At 41.2% G+C, this 19,484-nt stretch overlaps 1 protein-coding gene across 1 annotated transcript in view; it reads right to left on the bottom strand.

The window, feature by feature from the left end:
• Window positions 1-19,484, bottom strand: part of KIF26B (kinesin family member 26B) — a 622,963-nt gene that overhangs the window by 375,906 nt on the left and 227,573 nt on the right. Inside the window, exon 3 of the mRNA XM_020982108.2 lies at window positions 17,542-18,078. Within this exon, the coding sequence (XP_020837767.1) occupies window positions 17,542-18,078 (537 nt within the window). The remainder of the gene's footprint in view (window positions 1-17,541; window positions 18,079-19,484) is intronic.

The following is a 19,484-nucleotide window of genomic DNA, read 5'->3' as shown; positions in this document are numbered from 1 at the left end:
TCTCAAGGAGCCTACAAAGCTTACATTCTCAAATATAAGGACATGTATGTATACATGTATCCTCCACATGTATGCATGTATACATATATACACATGCCTATTTGTGCACATGTGTATATACATGCATATACATATGTATATACACATACACGTGTTTATACAGAATATGAAAAGGATAACTGTGAATAAATGCAAAGGAGATAAATACAAATTTAGCAGTAGATAGTTTGAGAGGGAGGATGCCAGTAGTGCAAGGGATCAGCAAAGGCTCCTGTAGAATGTGGTGCTTGAGCTGCATGTTGAAAGAAGAAAGAGATTCCAAGAGGAAGGTAAGAAGGGGGTGAATTCCTGGTGAGAAGGCAGCCCCTGGAAAGGCATGGATTTGGGAGATGTCATGTCATGAGTGGGGAACAACAAGAAGGTGGATTCAGCTAGACGGCAGGATTCAGGAGAGGGGGTAATGTACAATGAGACTGGAAAGATAGATCGAGACAAGGTGGAAAAAGGCTTTAAAAGCTAAATAGAGGAGTTTAGATTTGCTGCTAAGAGTGGAAAGCAGTCGTTGGACTTGATTGGGTAGAAAAGTCATATTGGGTATTAGAGCCATATAAGGATCCGTACTCAAAGAGACCACTTTGGCAGAAATATGGAGGATGGGCTGAACTGAGGAGAGATGTGGTAAAGAGACCAGCTAGGTAGGAAACCATTGCAATCATTTAGAAGAAACACAATGACAGCCTAAACTAAGGTGCCCCAACTAGACTGGAAGCTCCTTGAGGGAAGGGGATGTCTTTTTGTTTCATATTGGTACTCCCAATGCTCAGCAGTACCTGGCATATAATAGATGCTTTAAAAATGTTTATTGACTGACTGGGGTGGAAACAACAAGGTTTGGCAAATGAATGGATACATGGGGTGAGGGAAAGCAAGGAGACAAGAATAATTTAAGGTTATGAACCTGCGAGACTAGAAGAATGATGGCTCCTTAGATAGATATGGGGAAATTTAGGAGAATATTGGATTATGGGGTGGGGGGAGATAATGAACTTTATTTGGGTCTCTGGGACATCCAGTTTGAAATGTCCAATAGGCAATTGGTGATTCAGAACTGAAGTTCAGAAATGAGACTGGGGCTGGATATACAGATCTGATGGTCATCAACATAGAAAAGAGGGTGGGTGATAATTAAACCCACTGGAGCTGATAAAGTCACTGGGAGAGGGGAACAAGAGTTGACAGGCTTCGACTGAACCTTGGGGAGCACCCACAGTGGAGAATGTAATATGGATAGGGAATGAGGAAAAGAGAATGAGAAGGAGAAGTCGGTAGAGCGATAACCAGGAGAGAGTAATGTCATGAAAGCTCACAGAAAGGAGAGAGCATTCAGGACAAGAGGGTGATCAACAGTGTCAAATCTAGCAGAGATAGAGAAGGATGAGGTCTTAAAAAAAACTTTGGAAAAGATGGAAAAACATGGAAAGACTTCTATAAACAACTGAAGTAAGCATAACAAGGAAAACAATATTCACAAACAGCTTCTTGCCATCCGACTGCGATTCAGTCTTGCCTCACTGAAATTAATGTCTTACTCTAATGTGCCATCATGTCAGAGAGGTTCTCAAAGTCAGGAAATTCTGATAGAACTTACCAAGCTGGAAAGGACTCAAATATGGGTCCAGTGATAGATCATATGTCTACTACCTAATTCCTGGATTAGTTGAGCAGAGAGAGGTTCGTCAGGAAAGGGCATGAGGTGGCGAATTTTTCAGTTATAACAACTTATAAAATGTGGAGAAGGATTGTAATCAACACAGGTAGGGGAATACCTATGCCAATGAAATATTTTTCCAACTATCAAGAATTACTCAGGCTTGCACTGAACTGATAGAAGACCACTGGAAAAAATTGGGTATCTCATCTCCAGTGAGGGTCAAAAAGTAAGAGATTCTTTTCTCAAAAGTTTGCTTGGGGGCCTAGAATTTAAGTTACATCTCCAGCTAAAGCCAATTCTTAACTGTGATTAAAAAAAAAAAACCAGCTATGCTATTTACAGGAAAAAAAAACAATTTGGAAAATGCTTGGGATGAAAAAAAATCAGTATTTAAAAAATAAAAATAAAAATATTTCAACAGACTAGAATAATAGGCCACATCTAAGAAAATGAAATTTAATAGAGATGAATGTCAAGTGTTACACTTGAGTTCAAAAAATATCAACTTCACAAGTACAGATTGAGGGAAGCATGACTATGCAACAGTTCACGTGAAAACAGATCTGGGGGTTTTTGTGAACTGTGAGCTCTATATAACTCAAAGGTGTGATAGGATAGCCCCTTAAAAAGCTAATATGATCTTAGGCTACATCTTTAAAAGAAAATAGCACCCAGAACAAAGGAGATGAGAGATCACTGTTTTCAATTATGGATGTCACGTTTTTAGGAAGGACACTGTCAAGCCAGAGTGTTTCCAGAGAAAGGAGACCAAGATGGTACATGGCCCTGAGACCATGCCATACAAAAATCAATTGAAGGAAAAATAATGTTTGGCTTGAAAATAAAACAACTTGGTGGGGGGCGGGGGAGGGGGAAGGAGGAGAGGGGGGCAGGTCTTCAAGGAGTTGAAGAGTTATGTAGAGGAAGAATTACAGTTGTTCTGATGGGCCCAGATTTCAGAATAAGAATCCATGGAGTGAAAGCTGCAGAGAGGTAGATTTCTTGTAATTAGTATTCCCTCAAAGTAGAATAGGCGGCCTCGGGAGATAACAGGTATTCTATCATAAGTTTTCAAGGGGAGGCTGAAAGAGTGCTTGTCAGGGATATTGTAAAGAGGATTCCTGTTCAGGTAAGGGTTAAACAAGATAGGGACCTCTAAAGTTCTTTCAAATTCAGAGATTCTGTGATTCTATAATCAAAGTGGGTGACGGGGGAAGAAACATACTCCTAAAGGAGAAAATCTCGTTTTTTATTTCACATAAGTTCAAACTACTCTATTATCAAATGAAAGGCTCATGTTTTTTCCTGTTCATATGGAATACAGATTTTATCTGAGAAGGGGCTTTTTAGCATTTGGCCTATTAAAATGTACTTCCTCTCTGGTGTGTTACAGTATTCCGATCTCACTAGATGGCAGCATTGCTTACATACACTAGAGTAATTGCCCATCTTGGCCCTAAACCCTTCTGCCAGTTATGAAACTGGCACTACCAGAGACAAGTGGGCATATGGTAGTTGTTACCACAGCACAAACAGATTCAAACCTTACCCCCAACCCAGCAACTTAAACATTAAAACCTTGTTAAGTGCACATTCCTGAGTGGTTACTAGCAAAGCAAGTAACCTGCTTTGCTAGCAATGAATGCTATTGTCCACATACTCTAAGACAAGCACAAAAGCAAAACATACTCTTACAAAAAACTTGAAAGTATCCTAATTTTCCTGACTCGAATTGCAGAATTTAATAGTGATGAATGTCAAGTGTTACACTTGAGTTCAAAAAATATCAACTTCACAAGTACAGACTGAGGGAAGCATGACTATATAACAGTTCATGTGAAAAAAGATCTGGGGGTTTTAGTGAATTGTAAGCTCCATATAACTCAAAAGTGTGATAGGATAGCTCCCCAAAAAAGCTAATATGATCTTAGGCTACAACTTGGAGAGAAAAATGGCACCCAGAACAAAGGAGGTGAGAGATCACCGTTTTCAGATATGGACGTCATGTTTTTAGGAAGGACATTGCCAAGCCAGAGTGTTTCCAGAGAAAGGAGACCAAGATGGTGCATGGCCCTGAGACTACACCACACAAAAATCAATTGTTGGAAAAAGAATGTTTAACTTGAAAATAAAACACCTTGGGAGGAGGGGAGAGAACTGACCCAGGGGAATTGATCTGAGGTGACTGATGACTAAAGGGAAGAATATTACTCTTTAATCAACAAATATTTATTAAGTACATACTGCATGCAGAGAACTGTGCTGGGTTTAAGGGAAGAAAAAGAAGTGGAAAAAGAAACACCATCCTTGCCCTCAAGAAGCTTCCAGTCAAATGGATACCAACAGAGAGAGGGCTAAAATCTATAACGTGACATAAAGAGTTACAAAACAAAGTGATATGTGAAGTCAGAAGGGGAAGGCTCTATGATAATAATAGCTCACATTTATATAGAGACTACTTTGTGCCAGGCATTGTGCTAGGTGCTTTACATGTATTATCCCATTTGATGCTCACAACAACCCTGGGAGACAGGTACTATTATTATTCCTATTTTACATAGGAGGAAAGTGAGGCAAACAGAGGTTAAGTAACTTGCTCAGCACATAGGAAGTATCTGAGGTCACATTTGAACTCAGGTCTTCCTGACTCCAGGCCTAGAGCTCTATATCCACTGTGCTACCTTGGCTACATCCTTACCAACTGGGGAAGGGGGTGGCAGGTAGGGGAGAACAAGAGGACGGATCGGGGAAGGCTTCCGGGATAGAATGGTTTTTGAGTTGGGCTTTAGCAAATGCATTCAATAGTTAAAGATGGGAATGGAGGACGTTTCAGGTGTAAGTGAAGTTACTGTGTGTTTGAGGGGGAGAGGCAGAGAAAGGTAGAGTTTGTCAACAAAAATTAGTGAAGTCGCTGATATTATACGGGAAGGAAAAGGAAAGATTAAATGACAGCAGGTTATAAAGAGCTTTAAATTCCAGGCAAAGGAATCTGACCTTTATTTTATAGTTATCTGGGAGCCACTGAAGATTTCTGAGCAGAAAAGTGACACGGTAAAATCAGTGTCTAAGAAAGATTATTCATCTGTGGCATGTAGGATGAACTGGCCTGGAGAAGAGGGTTGAGAAGACCAGTAAGGAAGCTATTTCAATAACACAGGTAATGAGGGCCTAAATAGGCTGATGGTAATAGGAAGAAAAAGAAAGGGTTAGATGTAGATATGATAGGTCCCAATAAATGATCAGAGGTAAAAGGGAAGGAAGAGTCCAAAATAACCACGAGGTTATGAACAAGTAGGTCACAGTGAAGTCTCAAAAGAGAAGGGTAGGGGGTGTGTTGAGTTTGGAAGTGGAAATGGGATATCCAGGTGCATGGAGGTGCCAATAGTCAGCCAGAGATGGAGGTCTGGAACTCAGAACAGTTGCGCTCCTAGGAGGCATCTGCACAGAGGTGGTAATCAAACCCACAGAAATGAGTAAGATTGACGAGGAAGAGCACAGAGAGAAAAAAGACCTAAAGACAGACAGATCCTTGGAAAATATCCACATTAAGATTTTGGGAGAAGTATTCAAGTGATGGAAGTCTAGTGAGTGCTCCAGGTAGAGTACCCCCCCCCCGCCCCAGCATTATTATTATTACAGAGATTCTCACAGCCTAACCCAGGGGGTGGGGAACCTGTGGCCCTCTAGGTCCTCAAGTGCAGCCCTTTGACTGAATCCAAACTTCACAGAAGAAATCTCCTTAATAAAAGGATTTGTTCTGTAAACCCAAGGACCTGGAAGGCTACAGTGGCCTCAAGGCTGCAGGTTTCCCACCCCTGGCCTAACCAATCTTCCTCTTCTGCTGACCCTAGTGGGCCACATCCCTCCCCCTCCCTCCCCTTCCTCCCCACCACCCTTTCTGGTCATGCCCAGTCCTTTCATGAGAAGCACCAGAGATCATGTTACCTAGACTGTCATTCCGTACCTTCACATAATCCACATGATACAACACTTTGCATCACATGCTGTGGTGTGATGACTGATAAAAAGCAGCTTGTACCCTATACAGTCATGTATTGACAGGTGTGTGTGTGTGTGTGTATATATCACACACACACACACACACACACACACACACATATATGTATATACACACACCATACACATACATACATATACATACACATACATATACACATACACATAAACACATATATATATAGATATACAGATATATATGTATATGATATCCCAAAAGTCTCAACACAGTTTTAAGCAATTAAAGGTTTCAACTGCCCTAAGACTTTCGGGACACCCTGTATTTGCTAGAAAGTTTCTTACTCAGGGCACATACTAGTCTTTTGTTGCATGGATTAAAATGACAAAAACCAAGAATGGGGGGGAGGGCCCCCGCAGGAAAGTGGTGCTTTGGATCATATGGAACTTTTATTATCTGGGAAAAGCCAGGGAGTCATTATAAAATCAGCATGTCAGACACTTTTACAGACTCAGTACACTCTCTGTGGACGAAAGATCTGGACCCAATTAACTTTCAGGCAAATATTGTTATTGTAAGTCTCGTTGCTAAGGAGTTTAAACTCTCATGTATTTGGAAATCCCTAATGGGAGTCCAGGAGGGGCCCCACACCTGCCAGGCAAAGCAATTGCTCTCTCTGTGTGTCCGCAGAAGACCACAAACAAAAGCACACCTGCACAAGTTTTTGCACGGCAAGTTTTTCAAGCCAGAAGTCAATTCCCAGGACACCTACGTGGCCTCCATTCAATGACTCACTTGATCTTTCCTAAAGTGATTGAAAGGGGTCACAGGATAATACCTTTACAGCCAGAGGGAACTTTGGGGGCCATCAAGGCCATTTTACAGATGAGGAAACTGAGGCACAGAGAGGTTGTGACTTACCCAAGGTCACCTAGGTAGCAAGGGACAGAGTCAGGATTCAGATCCAGGGGCTTTCAGTCCAAATCCATGATTCTTTTTGCTAGACCAAACCACTTGCCTAGGGACAGGTAAGATTGCTCCCTCGGCCATTATCAACTCCAAACATGGGAGCACCAGAAAAGATCCTGGCATGCAGTAAATGATTAATAAATGTTATTAGATGACTGAATGAAATTACAGAGCCAATCTAAACATCATCTAAGGTTGAAAGATGGGAACTGGACCTCCATTTTCATTGCTACAGGGAATTCGTAGATGAGGACATTCCTTCTAATTAATTATTCAGGATGGCACTTTCTCTGTAATGTATAGTCTTAAGAGCATTAAGAGGCTGAGTGACTTGGCCAGGGTCACACAGCCTATATGTGTCAGAAGCTGGACTTGAACTCAGGCCATCCTATCTTGGATGCCAGGTGTCCATCCATCATGCCACACTACTGTTGTGAAAACTAAGATACCAAACATACTGCTACAGGGGTGCCCCAATTAGAAAGCCATCCTACCTTAATCTTCAGCTCTCTAGGTGGAGGTCTCTCAAACCCAGGTGTTCTCAATGGACTAAATCAGATTTCCCCATTGGGCAAATAACTATATCCCTGGTGGCCTCCTTTGTTTGGTGAACATGTAGCACTGGGCTGGACCAACAGGACTGCTGGGGCAAGGCTCAGGAGAGTCCAGGCTAGCCCACTCAGCTCCAGATGGGGAAGAGAACAATGTTCTACCTTAACCAGTGTTCCCTAAGTTAGAGTCTACTGGCAATAACCACAGGCCCAGGATCTCCAGAAGGCACACCTCGTGGCTTGGCATCACGACAGCTCATCCAGGCTTCGATCTAGACTCAAACCATCAAAGGGCCTTCTTCTAGGCCAGGAGTGGGGAACCTGTTCTCTAAAATCTCTTCCTATGAGGTCAAAAAGAACCTGTCTAGAAGATGGAAACCCTTTTGCTTAGTCTCTCTAAGCCAAGAAGCAGCATACTATAGTGAAAAGAAGTGGGAATCAGGAGACCCAGGTACTTGTTCCAGCTCTGCTTCCTAATGTATTGTGCATTTTTTAGATGAATCATTTCCCCTCTAGGGCCCCCATTTTGCAGAATATCATAGTTGGAAGGGACTTCTTCTGAGGAGAGAACACTTTCCTTTGGAAAAGGAATGGGGAGAAGGAAAGCTTCATAGAAGAGGTGGCAACCAGGCTGTTTACTAAAAAAAAAAAAAAAAGAAAAGAAAAATTTATACGGGCCCCAAAATCCTGGCTTGAATTATTAAAAAGTTTCTCTTTATGAAGTATGGGCAAAGAATACTGGCTCTGGAATGAATGAAGTAATTAATTAATTAAAAAGCATTAATTATGCACTTATGTGTCAAGCACTATAGCAAGCACTAGGGATTTAAATACAAGAAAGACAATTCATGCCTTCAAGAGGCTTACATTCTAATTGGGAAAAACAACATACAGAGTTGGAAAAGAGGGTGGGGAAAGGGGCAGAGTATCGCCTCATGGTTTGGAAATGGCCAGGAAATCCAAGGATAGCAAACAAAGCAAAGGACCACTATTAGAGCCCAAGGTCCCAAGAGCAGAGTCTAGTTTCCGGTAGAGGGAAGATGGCCAAAGTCTAGGCAGCATGGTTTAGAAACAGCCAGGAAGGGCATGGTGGCCTGGGTTCTGGGCAAGGTCAGACAAAGGCTCACCTATCAGAGTATCTAGACTCAAATCCCCACCCTTGGGGCTGATTATTTGTGGGACCTTTAGCAAGCCACTCAGCTTCCCTAGGCTCTGGTCTGCTCATCTATAAAATAATGGCGTTGGAGTGGATGACCTCCAAGTTCATTTCCAGGCTAAATCTATGATCCTATAATACTAAATTACTTAATCTCTCCAGACCACAATTTCCTTATCTGTAAACTAAAGAGCAAAATAAGAGCAAAGGCTCTTAATCATTTTTTATGTCACAGACTCCTTTCTCAAGTCAGACAAAACTAATGGACTTATCAGAATCATATTTTCAGTTGTGTAAAATAAACTATGCAAGATTATAATGGGAGACAATTATATGGAAATACAGTAATAAAACATTTTTTTAAGTTCATAGACCCCAGATTAAGAACTCCAGAGACTAGTAGTTCTCTCTGATCCCTTACAGCTCTAAATTTCTGTAATCCTATGACTTTTCCCAGCTCTGAAGTTCTATGAGCCTAGAAATTAGAAGGCTGATTTTAAATAGTTATATGACCTTAAAAAGTCATTTTAGTTGTCTGAATCGAAATGTGTTCAAATATCATATGAGGAGGGTAGACAAGAAGATCTCTAAGGACTCTGCATGTTACAAAATTCTATAAAATTTATTCATATTCCCTGTAGATTTAACAGCATCATGGCTTTACTTGGCCGGAAATAGATAATGTATGTAATTTGCTGATGATACCAACAGAAGAGACTGATACAAACAAAAATAGCCTGTGATAATATCTATGTGATAATGATGTGCTGTATATAGTAAGTGCTTAATAAATGTTGAATGACTAGTCTTTATTGCATAGAGACACCCCCCAAAAAAACCAAGATTTGCTAATCTAATGGATGAGATAATACATGTAGATGTAGAACATTTTGCAAACCTTAAAAAGCTTATGTAAAATGTAAGCTAATTAGTTATAATATCATTAATGAAGGTCAATGATTGCCACTTTCAGTGAGCACTGAAGATTTCACCAGTCATGGGTATAGTAGAAACCCCAAGTCCTTGGTTTATAGGATAGGTTCCAGTAACAGCTTCTGAACCTTCATGTTTCATCTTACCCTTCCTAGACAGCATTCTTTGTGTCTAGAGGAGACTCCGTCTTATTACATTTTATTCCTGAAAATTCTTCAGCTGTTCTTCAAAGCCTAAGGGAGCTTTTGTTGTGGTTCATTTGTATTATTCACATCTTACTCTTTGTGACCCCATTTGGGGTTTTCTTGGCAAAGATACTGGAGTGGTTTGCCATTTCCTCCTCCAATTCATTTTACAGATAAGGAAATTGAGGCAAACAGGGTTAAGTGACTTGCCCAGGGTCACATAGCCAGTAAGTAAGGTCTGAGGCTGGATTTGAACTCAGGGCTTCCTGACTCTAGGCCTAGTGCTCTATCCACTGTGCCACCTAGCTGTCCTAAGGGAGCTACTTTTAGACAAAGGTTTCAGCCATTGAGAAATGGTGTGAAATACTCATATGACCTAGATTTCACATTTATATAACAATATTATCAGCTTCTACAAAATGCTCTGTCTCAAGATAGAAGCTGTACAAATTGATTTCTTTTCCTAGGTTCATGGATTTGCCAAAGCTAAACCAGAAGGAGTGATATTAACTAAGTTAGCATCTCTTTATCTATAAGCAAGCGTAAAGGAAGAGAAAAGGTCCATTGCCACCACCACCCATCAATTTCTCCTAAGTTAGAAATTGGTTCAATTGTGTGACATCCTGAGATGCTGTTTAGCGTCAAAAGAAACAGGAGTAAAATCTAGCCACCTGTTGGCAGCACTTAACCACCAGCTGTTGCTGGTTATATGAGGAAGGTGGACACCTTTTCCACAATTATTTCTTCCCTCCATGATGGCTGTGAAGGCTGGTCTACAAGCAAGCAGGTGGGGGGGGGGCGCCAGGGAACTGCTATTCCCAAAGAATCCTGGGGTCAGAGTACTGGGTTGTCTCCATCAGCTTCTCAAAGGAAATGGTAGACAAGATGGTGGTGGCATTTTGAATTGCCTGGTACATGCCTCCTCTATCTCTCTCAGAGGACCCTGCTGCCTCAGGGTAGACTAATTTTCCTGCCTTGTGGGTGACAGTTGGTTGCCATTTGGCAGGGATAATTGGTTCCTTCTTCACAGGAATTGCTGAGTTTGAGATGCCAATAAGATATTTAGGTAAAGATGACCAGTACATGGACAGCTAGGTGGCACAGTAAATAGAGTGTCGGGTCTGGAGTCAGGAAGACTCATCTTTCAGAGTTCAAATCCGGCCTCAGATACTTCCTAGCTGTGTGACCCTGGGTAAGTCACTTACCCTTGTTTGCCTCAGTTTCTCATCTGCTAAATGAATTGGAAAAGGAAATGGCAAGCCACTCAAGTATCTCTGCCCAGAAAACTTCAAATGGCATCACAAAGAGTTGGACATGACTGAAAACAACTGAATAAGACTGGTACACAGTTGTCAGGCAAGTAAGGCAAAATGATTTGTTCATATACCCCACATCCTGAGCTAGATTCATTGTCCATACCACTCAGCTGGAAATTTATGGCATGAAATATCTGCTGATTCCATAAAATAATGTTAGATTTCTCCTGTCACTGGAGGTCTTCAAGAAGAGACAGGCTCACCATGTTATAGACATGATCCATGATTTGAGAAAGGGTTAGAGTTATACTAACTTATTGCTGAGATCAATTCACATTCTGTAATTATGTGATACAACAAGGATCAGGCTGGCAAATCCATGAGAGGGAATAAACATTTATTCAGCACCTACTGTACGTCCGGCACTGTGCTAAGTAAGCACTTTATAAATATTATCTCATTTGATGCACAAGGTAAATGTGTATAAAACATATACGATGCCAAATCACATCACGTATCTATACCATGTCTCTAATATTGACTCCACGGGGCTTTCTGTGAGAAAGAACAACGATTTACCTTCACGCTTTTTTTCCTCAAAGATTAGATGTACACTGAACACCCTTCGGTTTCTTTTCATGATTCATCCACAAATTCATTTAAACCTGTACAATGCAATACACAGAGAGCATTTTATTTAAGCACCTACTGTTCAGCACTGGATGCCAGGCTAGCTATTAAGAAAGTCAGAAACTTGACATGAGAGTCCTCTCTTTGTGGAGACTATAAGCTAGCAAGCCCTTTCTTGAATTTTTTTTCTGTTACTTCCAATGTGCTGTTCTCCTATCAGAAAAACAAAACAAAACCTCTTTCTCCCTTTTAAAGCTTCTCTCTTAAATCCAAAATCAATGCCCTCAGTCTCCAAAATTCTGTTGTAAGATGTGCTAGAGGAATTCATAAAGTTTTCCATGAAAAGTTGGGCTTCAAATCAGTTAAGTGGTAATTAAATTGGTCAATTTGTAATCAGAAGTCTTATTTTTTGGACTCAGATGAGGACATTTTGGCACACAATTTCTTCCTCTATGTCGCGATCAATCATTAGGAGCAACCTAGCATTTTCCCATTTTCCTGAGGTTGAGGCTATCATCTTAAGGGACCATTAATAATAGTTTTATTTTTATCAATCGATAAGTTTTACTGGGTTACCATGACGGTCACTCAGTTTCCTTATCTATAAAATGAATGTGTTAATTGTTCCCTAAGGTCTCTTGCAATTCTCACGTCCTATAATTCTATTACCATAAGTGCTATGAGGACAGACTTCAAGAGCATTTATTTACTGTAACTATTAAGTGAAAAGTGAGGGAAAGCAGCTGCCATACAGCAAGAAGGAATTAGCCATTATTCCATTCCTTGCCTATAGTCTCTCGTATCTCAGAATCCCTACTTTCCTTCAAACACCTCTTTCTGACCTCCATTCTCCTAGCTGCTCTGTTTTATGTATGTACACTATAGGTGGATATTTTGTCCCTCTGAATATAAAGATTCTTGAGAGTAAAGACTATTTCATCTTTTTTTCGTCTTTATATTCTTAGTGCCCACCCAGCATAGTGCCTGGCAGAGAGTAGATGTCTAATAAATGCTCATCGATTGAAAGAAAGTGATAATTAGCATGACATTAAGATACTTGGTATTCTTATGAATGCCAAAACTCAACCTATTTCCAGTAAAGTTTCTGTAGCCTTTTCTTCTAAAGATGTGTTTAGCAAGGCTCATATGTGTGTGTGTGTGTGTGTGTCTGCCTGTCTCTGGAGGATCTACCCAATACTAGAGCCATTCCTCTGGTTTGATGGAGGCCCAAGTGACATTAAATAGCTGTCCCAAATGTTTAATTTCTTGGTAGACAGTAAGCCAACCCAACTGCACATCTGGAGGAAGATGTATAGTTGATCCCACCTCCTAGCCCCTCTCCTCCCTGACTCCCTACATACATATGGCCCTTGACGCATTGCTTCTAATGCAACAACCTGGACAGAACTTGGAAGATGCCAATAACCTATACATTTTTAGGGATGGTGACATCTGATACATCTTCACCATCAACAAGAAATGCAGACTTGGGACTGAGAAAGATCTGTTGAAAAAAATTAAGTTTGAGGATATTATTGGTGCAAAAGAGACCCCTATAATCAGGTCATTCCACACCAGTGCCTGATAAAAAAGATATCATGTTTATTTTTAGTTTTGCTTCTAAATTTTTACTTTAGTTTACATATATGTATGTATGTGTATACATGCATGTATATATGTGTGTGCATGTATGTTGATTGTCCTTCATGCTTGAAGAAGACCAAAATGACATCACTATGTTGGGTCAAGGTACAGTGTGTCTGATTATGGCTGATCAGACCAATATGAGCCTGGAAGGCTCTACCACAGGTCAGGCACAAATAGTCCATGTGAACATGTGGAATGGAGATGTCTCTAAATCTGTACATTTCACATTTCTTTTGAGCTACTGCAATTCTGCTTTGTTCACAGAGCACACAGAGTATAGAGTGCATATATGTATATATACATACAGTGTGCGTATATATATATATATATATACACAGTATATATGTACAGAGATTTCTCTTTTTATATGTAGATATCTATATAGATGCATCTCTCTCTCTCTCAACCTAGCTAGCTAGCTATAGGTAGATGATAGATCAAGAGTGAGTGAGAGAGTGTGTCCTGTATATGTACATATGTACATGCACGAGAAAGAGAGAGAGAGAGAGACGTCAGCTGCACTAACATAACCATTAAACAAAGAGGCATCGTCTTTTCTTGACTGTACAATTGGGTCATCTTACTGTCTACCAAGAAATCAAACATTTGAGATGGCATTTAGGACTCTATTATTAAAAGAACTAAGGGAAGACCTCTAGCATTAGGTAGATCCTTTATAAAGGATAGATTTTTTTGAAAAAGTCATTGGCAAAAATTACATGAGTATCAAGAGTGTGGAAGGAGATGTTCTAATCTGCACTGGTGAAGAGAACACTCATAAAGGTGTTTCGAAGCATCCAAGTATTGATATTTAAAGGCACAATGACATCTGGGTTGTGACTGGAACCAATTTCATTTTCAACTCAACACCAGTGACCATAGACTTGCCTCTCTGGATGCTATTTCTTTATTCCCAGTGTTAAAGTGAGGGACTTCCCATTCAACTTTGCTCTTGCCTACATGTTTCAGAAACATAGTTACAGGAGATAATTTAGAATCTCTACCAGGGGTGGGGAACCTACGGCCTCAAGGCCACAGGTGGCCCTCTAGGTCCTCAGCCCTCCAGGTCCTCAAGTGTGGCTCTTGTCAAAAAGGACCTAGAGGGACACCTATGGCCTCGGGGCCACAGATTCCCCACCCCCACTCTCGACTTTGAGGGATTATCTAGTCTCTTCCCCTACCTTCAGGAAAATTTTCACTATAAACCATGGGTTCTGAACATTTTTTTTTTGTCATGGACCCCATCTGGCAATCTGGTGAAGTCTAGGCACCGCTTCTCAGAATAATGTTTTTAAACGCATAAAATAAGATACATAGAGTTACAAAGGAAGCCAATTACAGTGAAATATTGCTTTCAAAAATATTTTTAAAGCAAGTTCATGGACCCTAACTTAAGAACCTCTATAAAACCACCCCAGACCATTGAGAATCTATCCTATTTTTAAAGACCTCAGAGAAAGTTCACAAAGTCCTTTGGAAACCTAGACCGTTATATAACAACCCTAACTGTCAGAAAGTACCACCTTATCTTTCTTCCACATTGTTCCAATATCCAAAAAAGAGATGGCAAACCTCCACTGGCTCCTCTTCCCTTCAGAAAGCTAGACTACAGAAATGGGGAGAGAGGATCCTTCAGAAAATTTTGAAAACACACTCCCCTCTTTGGAGGGGCAATCCTCAGGGCACCTCTGTGCAGATGCAGTGACCTGTGGCAGTTTTCCAGAGGAAGGGTTTGCTCCTTTTTTTTTAAAAGTGTAAGCAGGAAAGTAAGGCCAGCTATCAGAGCATTCAATCATTTCTGACAAGTTGTCTAGACTGCTGAACTAAAAGCATATTTACTGCAGGGAGATGCCCACAGCAGGAGACATCAAGTCTAGCCAGTCCCAGGGCCCCTGTCCCCAGGCATCAGTCTGACAAAATCATGACACAGGAGGACATCGATTCATAGCCAGATACCAAATCTCTTTATCCCAGAGAGATTTCCTCTGGTCCCTTTGGCTCAGGGAAATGTGTGACCTTGTATGTGCTGGACTTGAAAGGAGGCAATAAAGACCTGTTAGAAAGACAATTCACAAGTCAAACCTTCTCAAGCTGGTGGTCCTTGTAAGTCGTATTGAACAGGGCCTCAAGCTGGGAAGACAAAGATCTCATTATATGAGCATTTCTTTCTTATCCATGGGTGAGAGAGAACAAAAAAAAGGGTTAGGAAAATGAGGAAGGGGGAAAGAGTATTATGAATAATAAATCGAAAACAGGAAAGCCTAGGCTAGAAATTGGCCTCTAGCATTTCTTCTTTTTTTTTTTAAGTTGGCTAGGCAATGGGGTTAAATGACTTACCCAGGGTCACACAGCTAGTAAGTGTCAAGTGTCAGAGGCTGGATTTGAACTCTAGTCCTCCTGACTCCAGGATTGGTGCTCTACCCACTGTGCAACCTAACTGCCCCCTGGCATTTATTCTTTATGTGATCGTGAATTAATCATTTTTATTTCTCTGAGCCTCCATTTTCTCATCTATAAAATGGGGATGATATCTGTAATACCTACTTCATAGGTTTGTGAGACTCCCATAAGATAATAAATGTAAAGCGCTTCGTAGAATTTAAAGGGACTATAGAAAGCTCTGTTGCTATTTTTTTTAATTAAATAATCCTCAAACATCATTTTAGGTAATGGTTTCCAATCTGCCCTTCCTTCCTAAACTTGCTAAATGTGGGCATTGTTTATTTCCTTTTTTATTAAAGCATCAAGATGCAATCCTATTGTTTAGCGCCCCATACAATTCTGTCAAAGAATAATAAACTGGGAATGTTTACAGTTTAGCTTCCGTGATGGTACTAAAAATAGAGAAATGGGAAGAAGCCAGGTATTAGGGAGAGAGGGCAGAGAGAAGCAAACAAAAGATGCTTGATGATACTTAATATAAGCACAAAGAAGGCCCAACTGCTTATTGCCCCGTTTTCCAACTAATGCAAAGGCGAGACATACCCTTAGAATCCTGAAGTGTTAGAATTAGACTGTATTTACAAGCTCACTTATTAAATTTTGCAAATGAAGAGAATCAGGGAGAAAGAAAAGCGCACTATGGATTAGGTTCCTGTCTTAGCTCTACTAAAGTGTGACCATGGACCTGTCACTTCATCTAATCTGGACAAGATAATCATTGTCAAGCTTCAATTCAACTCTAAAATTTTCAGATACAACAAACTGAAGTAAGTAAAAGTGTATCGTCCAGCACTCAGAAGAAATTATTTTCCATTGCTGTTTTGGAGTCAAAAGACCCTAGATTAAACTCTAAGATGTAGGACACCCAGATTATTCCAAGGGGACTGAAATCTATATCTATTGAATAAATTCTATGTCTCAAGCATACATGTCACTATTTTTCAATTGTATACAAATGTTGCTGTGATGAATAAAATACAAATTCATTTTAAAGGGTTACTAAATTCATAGTGGGTCAACTAGGTGGTACAGAGGATAGAGTGCCAGGCCTGGAGTCAGGGAGACTCATTTTCCTGAATTCAAATCTGGCCTCAGACACTTACTAGCTGTCTGACCCTGGACAAGTTCTTTAACCCTATTTGCCTCAGTTTCCTCATCTGTAAAATGAGCTGGAGAAGAAATGGCAAACCACTCCAGTGCGTTCGCCAAGAAAACCCCAAATGGGGTCACAAATTGTTGGGCACAATTGAACAACAACAAAATTCATAGTAGCTTTTTGTCATCATGAATTTTCTCTATCAATAGATTTACTACATAGTACAAATCTCTTTATGTGGGTATTTCAGAAATTTTATGTTAAAAGGGGGTCCCCCTACTTGAAGAGGTTGGGAATCTATTGTCTTAGATTATGTAAATTTACCCATTGTCACTTTACAGTCATCACCCTCCATTAACAATTTAGCATGAATTAATTTATCAGATCAGTTTACAAAACAAAACCATAAACTCCAAAGCAGAATGACCACAAGCGGAGGTAGACTGACAAAACTGATGAGTCCATTTCACAGGGATTAAATTAGATGACTTGTTGAGACTCTTTCAGCTCTGAAAATATAGGGCCCCAGGACTTTGTGACTGGCAGAATCTTGAATAAATAAGAATCAGTAGTGGCCCTGGTAAGAGTACAAGGCTTGGTACATGTGACATTTCTCCAAGGAGATAATGTGGGCGAAGAGGGAGCCTTGGGCAACCTGTGATTCGTAAGAATGAATCACAGATTTAGACTTACAAGGGAACTTAAGAGACCATCTTACCACCATCACTCCCCCCCCCTCGCACCTCATTTTACAGAAGAGGAAACTGAGGCTCAGAGACCCAAAGTAACATGCCCATGGTCACAGATAGTAAGTAACAGAGGTAGCATTTGAACACAGATCCTCTGACTTCTGACCCACTGTACTGCCTCTGGTAACTATACACCTGATTTAGAACAGGTGCCAAAAAGGAAAAGAGCAAGGAAACACCAATTATTTACTTCACAACTCTGCCTCAAACCAACCCTGCTCTTCCCCAATAGCCACTTACCTGGTAGGGGTATAGTGTGACTCCATTTGTTCTGGACAGGGACCAGGTGCCATCCAGATATTGGTGGGCCTGGATGGCCACGGAGTTGAGGATATTCCCATTGCTGGGGCTGGTGGCCATCTGGAGGCTGACCTTGGCCTGGTGAGTCGGGGATCCATTCTTCTTCTCTGCCCCACTGCCAACCCCAAGGCTATTGGGCTTGCCGCCATGTTTGTTGGTGATGAAGCCTGTATAGTTAGAGGTGGCATAGGAAGCAGGCACAAAGGCCCAGTCTCGGGGCTGCTGGATGCCCCCCACATGGCGGGGTCCCACCAAGGCAGGCATGTTAGCGAGTGGCGGAGGCGAGCTGGGCGATGTATCGTAGTGCTCACTGTTGGCTGCCTGCTCTAGGGTGAGCACCATCTGGATAGCCTCCTGCTTCAGCTGGTTCAGGTGAGTTGCACAGATGTCACAGCGGTTGTCCCGTTCATTCCAAGCTTTCCGGATGGTGTTGGGAACCTGGAGTTTGTCATGGATCGCAGAAGAGAATGCAGGGTCCTAGAGGACAAACAGAGAGAAGGAGAGGTATTTAACTCAAGACTGCTACCATAACAAGAGGACAGTAGGTGGGGAAGGAGGAAAGAGCCACCAGGTCCATTCAACTTCAATGACCAGCTGATGAGCTAAGCTTGGGATACAACCAAAGAATTGTCACATGTAGGTGCAGTATTGATGGCTATTAACATCAGTCAGATTTAAACCTCTCACAGCAAAAATTTTTAATAATTTTCAGAAAATAATTTAAGAACCTTCTTTCCCAGACCAGTCAAAAGTAAGTGTTACAGATCGTCTTCCTTGTTCACAACCAAGAATGATAGTCAAATCTTTAGCTATCAACCTATAGTCATTCAATCAATCAGTAAGCATTTATTAAGCACCTTCTATGTGCCAGGCACTGAGCTAAGTGCAGGTGAAATGAAGACAAAAATGGACTTGCCTTCAAGTTGCTTACATTCTCTTGAAAAAATATTAGCATACAGCTGGAAAAAAACTCAATCACTACAGGGTAGTTTTGAGAGGGAGGGTACCAGTGGATATGGGGGCAGAGGGAAGCGGGGTAGAGAAGGTAGAAGTCAGGAAAGGCTTTATGGAGAAGGCAGAGGTCAAGCTAATCTTGAAGGAATAAGGGATTCTATGAGGCAGAGTAGAGATGAGACAAGAGTACCTTCCAGGCAGGAAGGATGGTCAATGTAAAGCACAGAGATAGGAGGAGGAGGAGGATAGAGTCTGAGAAACAAGAAAGAGGACAGTTTGGTTATATCATAGATGGGATGGGGAGTAATGCATAATAAGGGCAGAAAGGTAACACTGGGATGAGGTTATGAAGGGCTTTAAAAGCCGGAGTTTGTAGTTTATACCAGAGACATGAGCAAGACCCTGGAGTTTATTGAGTAGGGGAGCCACATGGTCACTTACATAGGCACACACTCATTTTTGGTCAAGGTGTTTATTCCCTCTAGCAATCGTAATGAACAGATTCACAATTAAGTCATCTGCATCCTTCCCCCTTATGATTAATGATCCATGTTAGAGGGATAGCTAAGGAGAGATGTAAGGATGGAGTTTAGGACTATGGAAAAAAGCATTTATTCTGCAAATAGCTATTAATAGCTCAAATTTATATCACACGTTTTATAGAGTCCTCTGCCACCATGTGGCAGAAACTCTGCCCTTTGGCCATGGCGAGAGAGAGGGAGAGAGAGAGAGACAGACAGACAGACAGACGTGGGGGGGAGGGGAGGGAGGAAGAGGAAGAGAGAGACAAAGAGAGACAGACAGAGAGAAAGAGAGAGACATGGGGGAGGGGGAGGGAGGGAGAGGAAGAGAGACAGAGACAGAGAGAGACAGAGAGTGTTTCCATAGCTATGGCATCTCTTGGGGCTGGTTCTCCCCTCCCCGACTGC

The sequence above is a fragment of the Phascolarctos cinereus genome, unplaced genomic scaffold (assembly GCF_003287225.1).
Source record: "Phascolarctos cinereus isolate Bilbo 61053 unplaced genomic scaffold, phaCin_HiC Scaffold_5;HRSCAF=322, whole genome shotgun sequence".
In the NCBI taxonomy this organism is placed as follows: domain Eukaryota; kingdom Metazoa; phylum Chordata; class Mammalia; order Diprotodontia; family Phascolarctidae; genus Phascolarctos; species Phascolarctos cinereus.
The sequence above is the reverse complement of the archived record's forward strand: the minus strand, read 5'-3'. Positions and strand labels throughout refer to the sequence as shown.